Below are 13,754 nucleotides of genomic sequence, written 5' to 3'. Positions count from 1 at the left end.
CCTGAGAGCCTCAAAACAACTCTCAAATGACCTGAAAACAAAGATCGTTCATCATCATGGTTGAGGGCAAGCCTAGACCACCCGCGGCTCACGAGCCGCATGCGGCTCTTTGGCCAGTTTCCTACGGCTCCTAAAGCCCTTTGCAAATATGAGTTTAGCTGGGCGCAGCACGCCGTGAACGCCATTCGTTGTGTATGTGGTCAGGTGTGGTGAGCACATAATGGTACTAAAAGTTCCTTGCCTTCCTATTCCTGGTCTTGTTTTGCTGCAAAATAATGAGCCGTTCTTTCTTAAAATTCAATTTTGCTCGCAACTGTGGCATTTAAGCGCGTCACTTCCGGGTTGGTGTCAGCGGCCAATCGGGTGCCTGTATTCGCAATCCAGGCACCCACGTGATAATGTGATTTCTGAAGAAATACATTGATGATTGCCTGGCGCATGTGACATTACTCCCAAATGTTACGTAAGCAAAAGCGGAGTACACTCGGAGCTACAGTATTAATTAATCTTCAGATCTAAAAAAAATTAGAGAGGACTAATGTGAATTGAAGCACACTTTGATGATGGACACTTTCAATGCATTTAGCGGAACTGGGTCCCTCCCGTGTGCTCTGTCTGTGTTTGTGTGGCTTTGCAATCAATCAGGCAAGACGGCTCACATATGTCACCGCGACGTGCCATCGTCTGGTGGGGACCGGTGCCTAGTGAGACCTCCGCTTTGCCCGACTTCACCCCTTGCCTCGGACAACACTGATCAGCGATAAGTTTTAATCACTGCCAGTAGGAAGTATCACATTTCTAATGCTATAAATAAGAAATATGAAACTGTCAAATTAGTGAGCAGACCGTGTAACGTGAACGTTCCAGCAATGCATTGAGGCTTACTGCAGTGCTCTGAGCTTTCACACCATATTGCAATGAATATCACAATGTGACATCAATACCGTGATAATACCAAACAGTCAGCTTTTGATATTGTTAAAGCAGGTTTGTCTGATGAAAATGTGTTTTTGGCCTGTGATAGGATTGTTAGGAAAATATCTGGCCCGCCTCCAAACTAAGTTGTTGATCTCTGTTTGACACTAAGTGAGCAATGCAGTGTGTGTGAGGGCTCGATGAACGCAGTGATGGAACGGATTACATTCGTTAATCAAGGTACCAAGTGCATTCATAACACGCTTTGACATAATTAACTTGGAGGGAAAACATGTTTCCAAGGCTTCAAATCTTCAGCGGCACTTGAGTTCCCTCCATTCTAACATCAACCAGGAATAAACTTCTCAAGCACAGGTTGTTCACTTAAAGGTCAGTCAGGCAAAGTACACATAGTTGTTTCCAAAATATATGTAGCACTCGTATCAATTTGCTTAGAACATTTCACTAACATGCAATGTCAAAACATGCATAAGAGTGAGTGAGAGGATGCGATGGAGCAGTTTATGTATGCCTATGTGTATGCTGTGTATCTCAGAGAAGCATAGGCGAAGGATGATGAGAACAGTCAAATTCAACCCAGATGAGCTCCTAAGACCGACAACATGATCTTGCTGCAGATGGTGTCGCTGTGCATCGTTCAACTATTCAGTGCACTTTGTACAAGGAAATGCTGGATGGGAGATTATTGCGGAAGAAGCCTTTTCTGTGCACATGGCATAAACGGTGTCGCTTGAGGTATGATAAAGCCCATTACGACAAGTCAGCTTCATTTTGGAATAAGGTGTTGTGGATTGATTAGACTAAAATTGAGTTATTTGGACATAACAAGGGGCGGTATGCATGGCGGATGAAGAGCACAACATTCCAAGACAAACACTTGCAAACCCGCAGTAAAGTATGGTGGTGGTTCCATCATGCTATGGGGCTGTGTGGTCAGTGCACGTATTGGCAATCTTGTTGAAGTTTACATGGATTCCAGTCAGTACCAGCAGATTCTTGAGAAAAATGTTCAAGAATCAGTGACAAAGTTAAAGTAGTGACAAAGTTAAAGTTGTGCCAGGGCTGGATGCTTCAACAAAACAATGGCTCTAAACACTGTGCAAATTCTACAAAGGAATTCGTGCAGAGGAACAAGTACAACATTTGGAATGGAAATCTCATTCCCCAGACCAAATTAGGATTAAAAATATGTGTGGTGGGAGCGATAATCGTTTTTTCGATGCATTGTTCGGAATATTAAAAAGATTCTGAATCGATTCATAGGTATTATTAATTGATATTTAAAGTTTAAATTTAAAAAAAAATAAAAGCTTGCGCAAGCAATTATTTGTGTTTGTACGTCAGACGTCTGTGCTAGGCTAAGCTAATACGTGACAAGATGGCGAAACAAGCAAAACCTCATACGAGCGCAGCCAAGTGAAAGTGTGAAATATAAATCCTTGCTCTTAGTTGAGTTTTTTGTTTTAAAAAATGTACCAGTGTTTACATGGGCTATAAAATGTAAGCCAATGAAGTGATGCATCAGAATCAGATTCGAATTGAATCATAGGCCTCTGAATCGGAATTGAATCGAATCGTGAGCCTCAGAATTGCAATCGGATCGAATCCTGAGGTACCCATAGATTCCCAACCCTACTTGAAAACCCTCAAACCTGACTGAACTGGAAATATTCTGTAAAGAAGAATGGTCCAAAATAGCTTCACCAGAATACAGACCCTCTTTGGAAGCAACAGGAAAAGTGTTTCTAATAAGTGTTTCTTTCCTTTTGCAAAAGGAGGCTCTACTAAATATTGATGTAATATTTCCATTGGGGAGCCCAAATTTATTCACCTGCTTACTTTTGTTTAAAGAATTATTGCACACTTTCTGTAAATCCAATAAACGTCTTTTCACTTCTAAAATATCACTGTGTTTGTCTGCTTTATGACATATTTAACTGAAATTGCTGATCTTGAAAATTGTAAGGGGCGCCCAAAGATTTTCATACAACTGTAGGTAGGTAGGTAGAGGTTGGGTGGTTAGGTAGGTAGGTAAGTAGATGGAAAAGTGTGTGTATATTGCAGCTGGCATGAATTTTTGCCTCAATTTCAAACCATCTTGCTGCACAGTAAAAAAAATCATTTTGGGATTATTATTATTAATCCTCACAATGTACATTAATGGGGGCACTTTTTTAACAACTATTTCACTGTTACCTGTCCTCTGAAATTGGAGCAATCAATGGAGCGTACCAGTTGATCCCAACCTCACAGTGAGCATCCAAGTATATTAGCACCTAAAAAACACAAACGCTTACATATTTTTATTTATTCATAAGGTGAAACGAGAAACCAATTGACTCTGTTAGTTTTAAAATGTCAAATCTGTTGCTATAGCAAAACTCCCGAGAGATCATTCTGAAGGGTTGGTAACAGTGAAATACCTGTCCCTTTGTGGCCTTCTTGGCACCAATACTTCGTGCCTGGATCAGACCCTCTCGCTTCTCATTCCTGTAAAGTTTCACCAGACCATTCCACTGCTTGATGTAGATCTCCAAACGTTCCTTCAAATGGACTTCACAAAGAGGGAATTTCATTGTCATTATTCCATTAAATAAATAAATAAATAAATAAATAAAAATCTAAAAAATTTAAAAAAAACAGATGGGAGGGTGGGAAAATCTTATTGGCTATTTTTAGGTCAAATTTCACGCACAATGCAGACTGCTCAAAATATAATCCTTTTTTTTTTTTCTCTCAAAAGACACAGACAAGGGAATCTCATAAGACTTGACATATACAGTCAACGGAAATCTGTATACATTTTTACATTAGTGGGAAATGAGTTATCTGAAAAGGCCCTTGCTGTGATACAGTATGACCAACAAATTCAACAATCATGATATCTACGTCTCCTTTTACGTGTATTCGGGATCAGGATAAACTTACGGTATACAGAAACAGATAAAAGTTGACCCCTCTGGAAAATATGTCATAATTGACCAGCACATACTCTTCCACAATACCTCTACTGTGTTGTTTGTATACAGTTATACACACTATCAAAATATAAATATTATAACCATAATATTTGGAAACTGACAGTTTGCATACAGGTGATAGCCATTTTAGAACATACCATTTTAGAACTGTTCTAGAACAGGTGAATGCGTACAAATACGGCTATCAAAACTAGACTAAGATGGTAGTCATTCAGGAAGTTGAGAATTATGTTTGTCTTTGCAGTACCGAAGTCAAAATTTGGGTATTGTGACATTATTACAATGCACACTAAAACAGTTATTTTATCATTTTCAACTGATTAAAATAAAATATATTAAACCAGCAATGTGCAAGAAATCGACCTTAATAAAATGTTTTCAAAACTCTTTTGATGAAACATTGACTTACAAGTACTGTAGTTGGAATGTGACTTCATTCCCAGAGGGGGTCTGTATCATTTTTACAGGCACAAAGCAACTTTGAGGAGGATGGTATTAACCCTAGCACACAAAAAATACAAATGTCCTGAATTGCTTAACGGCATACTCACTTCCTCATTTCGCTATAAGGACGGCTCAGGATTTCACGACACTACGCGCTGGCACACATGGGAAATGTGGTTGGCTTTTGTCCACATGGCGCCACCATAATCAACAAAAACTGACATATGACACAGTGTTGCTTTAACACTGACTGATATTAAATACTTTATACTTTACTATAGTGCAAAACATTTTTTAGCCATATCACCCAACCCTACTAAGCACATGCACACGTTTAAAAAAAAAAAAGGAGTTTATTTAATCTTTATATTGACCAGTTTATTTGTCCTTTTTATCGTTGCGTTGAAATTCTTTAAGTCTTAATATTAAGTATTGTCATGTATGTGATCTTCAACACCATTTATCCTATACAGGGTCACGGGGAGGTGCAGGAGCCTATCCCAGCTGACTTTTGGGCAAAAGGCAAACTACACCATGAAGTGGTCGCCAGCTAGTCGCAGAGTACACACAGGCACTGTCACTGAGCGGGAACCAATCCCACACTGCCCGCACACAATTGAGGCGAGTGTACCACTACACTATCAGCGATTTATATTAAGTATTATATGTTCTGGAGTCGGCTCAAAACAGCTCAAAACCCCAAATCCCTCTCTCAAAGTTTTCATGAGCTGTATGCCAAAATCATCAGTATTAAAATAATAAAACACATGAAAATTTTCAGTTGGTGTGCAATGAATCTAAAATATATGAAAGTTTAATTTTTATCATTACATTATGGAAAATAATTAACTTTATCACAATATGCAAATTTTTTGAGAAGGCCCTGTAAACAAAAGCAAAAATGCTTAGACGCAAGTTTGATGCATGTACAAATTAGGTAAATCTGTCTATGTTTAGAGCTTACTGCAGTCCTCTTTACACAGCACATCTGTGGTTAAATTATAGTAAAAGCATCTTGCGGAAAAATTAAGAACCCTAACCCTAAAATGATGCATTAAGATTATTATGCAATCAACTTAGATGGATCAGTGCGAGTGAAATGTTTGTGAGTGAAAGGTACTCAGAAATCAGAAAGCCGTACTCAGAAATCTGATGTATAAATGTATCTGTCGACTAATATATTCAAATGAAATAATTGCTCACTTAGCAAACAGCAGTTTAAGTGTTGCATGATACCAGTCTCACTTCTGGAAATATCTAACACATATCTTAAACATATTTCAAGTTCGACTGGTTCTACCGGTTCAAGTTCCACAAGCGCATTGTCTATATCAGTGTTTTTCAAACTTTTTTAAGTCTAGGCACATTTCTTTCATTGAAAAAATCCCACGGCACACCAGCAGCTGAAATTGTGAAAAAAAAGAGCTTATTTTAACAATATAAGTGTTATATTGTTAATATAAGCATTTTTTTTAACATTGAAGAATTATGTTATATTATAACGTCTTGAATAGGAATTAAATAAACGTATTTTATAATGTGTCGGATTGATAGTGTGAAACATGGGCCTGTTTGGATAAACATGCATCACTAATTCGCTTTTCTCTAAACAAAGACAATTCTGCTGCTGCTGCTACCTACTGGTATGGAAGAGTACTACAATGTAGTAACTACATGATTACGCTGCCAGGCGCTAGACCGGCACACAAATTGGATACAAATTAGATAATTTCCCACGGCACACCTGACAATATCTCGCGGCACACAGTGTTTGAAAAACACTGGTCTATATCACCGCCCTTACTTATTTCAGAGCACTCGCGATCGACGGAATCCGCCATTACGGCTCTAAAGAATTCCGGAACATCCTCTGTGGGCTTACGACATATAAATTTTTTAAAATGATGTGCCATATTTTCCGGACTATAAGTCGCACCAGCCATAAAATGCATAATAAAGGGGAAAAAACATATATATACATTAACCGTTTGAATTATTCAAGCATTTTAATAGCTTTTAGGATGTATCTTATGTTTCTTTATGTGGGTTACAATAACACGTGAAATGATACAGAAGTAATTGTCATGGCTTGTTAGTGCTGATTGTATTTATGATGTTTTGCTTTAGCACTAAAGCGCCTGCAGAGGGAGACAAAACATCATAAATACAAGTCAGCACTAACAAACCATGACAGTAAAGTGTTAATAATTTCACATATTAATCGCTCCGGAGTATAAGTCGCACCCCCGACCAAACTATGAAAAAACTGCGACTTATAGTCCGGAAAATACAGTATATGCTCTCCTGGGTTTAAAGGTAGAAACGCAGTTATGTGTTCCCGGCCTTAATGGGTTAAGCAGCATAATCCACCTGTTTTTATCCATCTCAGGGGGTGGCCATTTTGTCACTTGCTGTTGACTGAAAATGACATCACAGACCCTCAGTGCTCAGGTAACAACCTGATCTTGCTCAGCTTCAGAAAATAGATTAGCCGTGATGCGTCATTACCGGAGCCCTGAGCCACTGTGATGTAATTTTCAGGTGACAACAAGTGACAAAATGCCGCCCCCTGAGATGGATAAAATGGGTGGATTTTGCTTCTCAACCCATGTTCCACAAAATTATAATCAATCAATTACAATCAATATGTCGTGTTTGGACTTGTGGGGGCGTATAAAACATTATTGTAAAGAAAATTTTGAGGTTGACTTCCCCTTTAAACTGTCTGTTTGCTATTAACTCATTCACTACCAGGCATTTTCAGACACTCTTTTACCCTAAAGTTTGAAAAAAATGTGAAAAAAATATAAATAAATTCCTGGGATTGAATGTCTGGAGTTTGAAAAAACAAATAAATTTGTCTTTGGCAGTGAATGAGTTAAAAGTTCACATTTTTCAATGACATTGTTTCCTCGAAAGTCATTTGGGTTTGTAATAGTAGACAGAAATCACACAAAAACTAACTGTAGATGCAGTAAGAGGAAAGCAAACCCACCTTTGTTGCTGAAGTCATCTATCATGACAATTTCAGCCAGGTATTGCCTGGGAGTCCTCTTGATGACACTGTGGATGGTTCTCATTAAAGTAGACCAGCCTTCATTATGGAAGACTATCACCACACTGGAGGTCAGCAGTCTCTCATCATAATGCCAGTACTTGCACCTGAATTAACAGCAAATAATCCCAATGATATTTGAGTTGGTTTGTGGTTGCAGGTTTGTTTCTAAATAAATGGAAACAAACACTTTTATGAAGAAATAACGTTGCATGTTAGAAAGCAAATCACTCAGCAATATCGTGACCTTTTACCAGATATTGTTATTGGTTCGATACTGGCCTCATTTCAAAATATCGTGTATGCAAGTAGGTTGCAGATGCCCTCTTGTGGCTGTTCTACTGTCAGCAACTAAATGGCAAGGATGGCTAACGTTTTTCTGAGTGAATTGTATCCATGTCAATCCTCTCCAATTCCCATTAAGATGCAATGTTTGTTAAGTATATGTATGGTCACCACGTTCAAATTAATGCTTAGAGTTCATTAGTGTATTGCTACCAAAATTAGTTGATTTGCTAACTCAATTCCTACATGGATGACAGAGTGTTTTTCTCTTTTAAATTCCACCCATGTCCATCCTTCTCGTATGCCGATTAAGATACACTTTCTGCAATTGTGTGTATGTTCAGAAGCAGGGGTGCACATAAAAAAATTGCCCTGGTTCTCAAATTAGCAAAAGAGGTTGTTTGGTGCTCATCTTTTTCCTGATCCACCAAACTCATGGATGAAATTAAACACTTACAGCACTGGGCAAGGGTTATCGTTATGTGTCGATACGCCATCTAATAAACCTGAATAATCCTTTTCCCCCCAGTTTTCATTTCTGAAGTACAACAACATAATTGTACCATGGCTACACAATGGCAGCGTATTAAAACAATACAATTTATTGTTTTATAAAAAGGCATTTAACTCATATTGAACCCAATTGAAATAGAGGTGGGTCCATAGATGTATAAATACAAATTGATCACTTTCAAGCCACATACAGAAAATCTTGTGAAGGTTAGGCTAAAGCTGGGTTTTTCATTTCCAAACAAGCTGCGTTTTTCTTTTAATGTAAAAAAGTATGTTGTTACAGCAAAATTTTTATCTGTGTTGGATTATGGAGATATTTTATACCTGACTGTAAAATTGCTTGTCTGTTGGATGGTTGATGCTATTTATCACACTTCTTATCACACTTCTTTGAGTTTCCACTCCTTATAATACTGGTAATGTGGCACTGACACGATTCCAGGAGAACCCAAGTGTTAGTCTCGGTTCCACTCTGTTCCCGGTGCCCAAGCCTAGTAGTACTGCAATAAAAAACAGTATGAGCAGGATTACTTACTCTTCATGGCGTATATCTCGAATGGTCCTGTCCAGCGATATCATGTCACTAGCGACCATGTTGAAGCCAAACTCTTTGATGGATGAATGGATGTTTTCTTTATATTCTGGGCCCAGAACAAATGCCTTGGCTCCTTCTCCTGGGCCATCTGGGACCCCGAGAGGCTCAGGTTCTTTCGGTTCAAAGTTTCCAAGAACTCCTTTTTTGAGGATGGGGGCACTGTAATTGTGAAAGTTGGGTCTGAACGTTGCATACTGTTCCTGGACGGCCTGCTTCTGATTGGGATGCTGCTTGGCGGTTTGCACATGTTTGCCCCCTCCTGGAGATGAAACGGGAAAATAAAAGATGTCAAATTAGAATACAAAACTCAAACTTTCAAGTACCAACAGCAATATAGAACTTAGTAGTACGGCTGCACGATATTGGTTGTTGAATGGTTGTCGATAGTTATTAATGCAATATTTAACATGTTCCTGAAGAAATTACATTTTTATTATCCAATGAAAGAAATATTTTTTTCATGCAGCAAAATAAGCAAGCTCAATGTATTCTTAACTAATTAATTGTAATTACCCTAGATAATGTTCAAATATTGTGTGGCGATGCACATTTAAATTTGCGTCTGACTGGTTCAATTCGGATAAAAGCATACAATTCCATAAGAAAATGATAGCATGTTTTTGCGATATGCATATTGCGTGAGCCAATATCGCAATATCGGTATTTTTTCGATATATGTGCAGCCCTACTTAGTAGCAAAACTATCAACTAGTGGTGGCTGATATGGATTTAAAAATATTTTCAGGAAATGATTACCAATAATGACGATACACAAAAACGACATTCAAACAGACACTTGTACCAGTACAAACAACATAAATGTTGCTTTCCATGTTTTCTCATTAACAAAACTGTTTAATGATTGATTAAAGCGGAAGTCAACCCAAACATTTTTTTTTCAAGAATATAATCTATGCAGGCCCACTAGTTGAAATGATATTGTGATTAATATTGCTTTTGTGGAATAAGAGTTAATCCACCCATTTTTGTCCATCTCAGGGAGTGGCCATTTTGTCACTTTTTTCGACTGAAAATGACATCCCAGTTGCGAAGGGCTCAGATAACGACCAATCATGACTCAGCTTCAGAAAACAGGTTAGCCCTGGGCATATGTGACGTCATTTTCAATCGACAGAAGTGACAAATTGACCATCCCCCGAGATAGCTAAAAACGGGTGGACACAATATTAATCAGAATGCCTTGTTTCAACTAGTGGACCTGCATAGAACATATTCAGGCAAAAAAAAAGTGTTTTGGTTGACTTCCCCTTCAATAATTTAATAACAAAAATTGTGACTTTAACGCATTATTTACAATACATTTCTAAAAATTATACAAAAAATACATTTGATTGTAGTTTGAGTTTTCAACAACGCAGAACCTTTGACAGGGCATGATTTTCCCAGTACAGTACACTGATGCACATATTAGCGCTTGAATGGTATGCAAATCTCATTTCAAAGATGACCTGATGGGGACCTAAATAAAAGTGCGGTTTTGTGCAAATTTTGCAAAAAGGAGTTTACATACCACCAAAGCACTTCACCTAAAAATTTTGCTTTTCAGGACAAATAGTTTTATACCATTACAAGGTGATTAATCGAGATTAATTACAAAGACTCCAATGAATTAGATTTTTTTCCCCTCCCTTTTTTTCTTCTTTTTTGTTTAATCGAGTCACAACCCTAAAATTAAAGTATTTGAAAAGGCTGGACAAAATTGCCAATGAGTGGAGTGCCAATGGTCCTAAATTTAATTGCAAATATAAATAGAGCTGCGAGCAGCTAATAAAAGACCCTTGCAAAAATCTTACATATGGATTTGTTTGCCAGGCCTTTTGTGTATTCAAAGTTTTCATGCATGTTTTGACCCTCATCCATAGTCTCCTCTCAGAGTTTCTTCTTTTTCCCGAAATGTGAATTTCAGTTTTTCTTCGCCCAGTTAAGGGTTTTGATCATGGGATGTCACCAATCTTTGTCAACTGTAGGTGTGAATCCCTTTGAAACTCTTTTGCAAGGACTATACTGTACAAATATTAGCTTGATTACTCTTGCATTTGATGAAGGTTTAAGTCCTTTTGTCTATGGTTTGTAACAGACAAACCAGTAGAAATTAATCCCTCTCTCTCAACTGCACAGATGAATACAATATCTGTGCATGAGTATAGCTTGAAAATAAAACTGCATGTGTACATACTGCTAGCAAAGAGGGACAACAGTTTTCACTCTTCTGAAGAGGAAACAACTTGTGACTTATGAGTGTTTGTGCATTTTTAGGCCACGAAAAACAACAGTGCTTTATTATCAGTGTGTCCAAATAGCAACAGTTCTTGACAAAATGAAAAAACGTTGAGCTAACTTCCTTTTCGGTGTCGTAAAACTAGGAGGCCCAGATTTTTTTCGCACATTAGTGCCCAGAGAACGGCCATTTGTTAGGTGAAAACATATAAGCCGCAGAAGAAAGGTGTGAAAAGGTATGCATCATTTGTGCAGGCAGGGACATACCGATCCACCCACAGGAACTTGTTTTGCAAGATTTCTTGACCAGAGTTTAGCCAGTGTGGGAGGGAGGTAAACTTGTATCTGGGAAATGCTGTTGCAAAATTCACCACTCTGCATTACGGCTGCCACAAATGATTATTTTGCTAGTCTACTAATCACCAACAGTAGTCGCAATTAGTCAACGAATCGGATAGTATGTAAATCACGGAATATCGTAGCAACAAGCTGCTGCTCTTATAATAACCATCATTCGCTTACAACTTGAATTCTTTATGTACTAACTAATTCTAAAGACAAATGAACGAGTTCTGTTCCTACACTGGCAATGTAATACAAATTTCCACGTATGTCGGATTTCACGTTAAAGGCAGAATTTATGTCAAAATACTTTGTATAAAAAAACAAAAATTCATTAAAATAAAAAGCATAAGATGCTGTACTTAGCATTACTGCTGAGAAGTGGATGGAGAAAGAGGAGAGGAGGGTGAAAAAGTACGTACACATACATACATACATACATACATACATATTAGGGGTGTAACGGTTCGGTTCGATATATTTTCGGAACAAAAAAAACGATTTTTTTTGGGAATGTGTTTATTTTGAAAAGATGACAAGTAAATGGTCCGGTTTTTTTTGTTGTTTTTTTTTTTTTAAAAGCGAACCATTTGGGTGACATTCTAAGAAATTACACCAGAGTAAAAAATACACCAACAATAAAGCTCACTGAAATCTTTAAACACTCTGCAGACACAGCCTATGACACATCTAAGTATTCAAGTTAAAGAGAATTTGTCATTATATTACATATACACTTTTTGTGATGAAAAACATACATACACCAACAGTTACAATTACTGCTAACTGTATTAAAACTCTTTTTATAATGAAATACAGTAACTTTAATGTCTTTATGAAATTATTTACATTTTTTAGGCAGTGAAATCTTTGAATGTTCAACAGCATATTGTAACGAATTGGGTTATTTGTGTTGTGTTCGCATTTGTGTTTTGCTGAGATGTGATGTTTCCAAGGTGTGCATCGTACGGCTAGCGAGAGAATCAGCGGAGAACGAAGAACAGAGCTGTTGTATTTTGTTTTTGGCTAAAAATACTGCTTGCTTCCTCGTCTAATAAACATTCAAAGTCGAATATTCCTTAATATGTTAAACGAGTTACCTGCAACATAGCCGCCAATCCCATGTAGCAATGTCGGCACACAACTTTGGGACTTATACACGTACCTTTCCCCATCGGCGATTTTAACAGGAAAGCTAGAACGTTCCCAAACAGGAGACCGCAGTGTACGGGGGACCTTCAAGCTCTGGCTTGTTTGCGTATGCCATTATAATTCCATTTATCCATGCATTTATGATTTATCACGGCTTCTGTCATCCTGGCTCCTCTTTAGTGCCGCCCCCCTCCTCTCCCGCATGCAACAGTCAATAGCGCCCGTGCGTAAGCTCGCGCTAATAAGTGGACCAAACCGAAGGCAAGTGGACCGAACCGAACATGCCATACCGAAACGTATTAATACACCATCGTGTACTACATATACATACAGGGGTGCACATAACTGGTACGCCGGTACATATGCGCAACGGAAATCACTGATGCGTACTGTCATTTGCGTCACGACATTTGCGTACCTGTACACTCTAGTGGGGCAGTGCAACGAATCATCTTTGATTGGTAAGGATCAAGCATCGGTTCAGGATGGGCACGATCCGCAGAATGGTTGGTGAATAAAACTGTGCGTTCACAATAAGGCAACGTGATTAGTCCGCTTTTTTTCTATTTAATGTTTTATCGAAGGCATTTTCTATTGGTATCGATCACGTGTCAATCGCGATACATATCGATATCGAATTATCGGCCCATCCCTAACATACAGTTTCCCACACGGAGACGGATGAGCCATGCCGCTCGTTGCTGCTGCTGCAAAGTCCCATCACTCAAAGTAAACAAGCTACTCAACCACATTCCCCCTTAGCCGCCACCCTCAAGATCGTTTTCGCAATACAATAAATGCATCATCTAGTCATCCCTTTATGGTTGTAGCAGTCACGATATGCATTGTTGTCGCTGTCTTTATGAAGCGACGCTCCCTGACTTGTTTCAAAACAATTTGTGTCCACGAGTATATTCAGATGCTAGCACGTCAAGGTGGAGTTCATGCACTTTTTCTGGAGTTCACTACTTCGGGAAATACGCCATAGCAAACCTGCAGTGTATAGTTTGCTGGTATGCTTTTATTTTGAAGGCCGGGAAGGAGGCGAAGTGTGCAAAATAAATAAGTAACTTGACTACGACTTCTGCGACTTCTTCTTCTACGACTCTTCTCTATAATTATTGGACAAAAATAATTATACAAAACGACAAATCCAACCCCGGGGCTCGCAATGCAAGGAAGCATGCAGTTGGGTAAATACTACTGGCGCATT

General features: G+C 38.4%; 1 protein-coding gene across 3 annotated transcripts in view; it reads right to left on the bottom strand.

Moving 5' to 3' along the window:
- The window catches only part of galnt7 (UDP-N-acetyl-alpha-D-galactosamine: polypeptide N-acetylgalactosaminyltransferase 7), a 53,815-nt gene that overhangs the window by 29,302 nt on the left and 10,759 nt on the right, over positions 1 to 13,754 (bottom strand). For all 3 annotated transcript variants that reach the window (XM_086034552.1, XM_086034551.1, XM_086034549.1), the window contains exons 3-6: positions 8,750 to 9,068; positions 7,357 to 7,523; positions 3,360 to 3,490; positions 3,133 to 3,212 (exon numbers count right to left, since the gene is read on the bottom strand). In XM_086034552.1, the coding sequence (XP_085890678.1) occupies positions 3,133 to 3,212; positions 3,360 to 3,490; positions 7,357 to 7,523; positions 8,750 to 9,068 (697 nt within the window). The remainder of the gene's footprint in view (positions 1 to 3,132; positions 3,213 to 3,359; positions 3,491 to 7,356; positions 7,524 to 8,749; positions 9,069 to 13,754) is intronic.

This window comes from Filicampus tigris, chromosome 6, assembly GCF_054856515.1.
Source record: "Filicampus tigris isolate MCC_2025a chromosome 6, RoL_Ftig_1.0, whole genome shotgun sequence".
Classification (NCBI taxonomy): domain Eukaryota; kingdom Metazoa; phylum Chordata; class Actinopteri; order Syngnathiformes; family Syngnathidae; genus Filicampus; species Filicampus tigris.
Note: the sequence above shows the minus strand (reverse complement) of the source record. Positions and strands in the feature narration are given on the sequence as shown.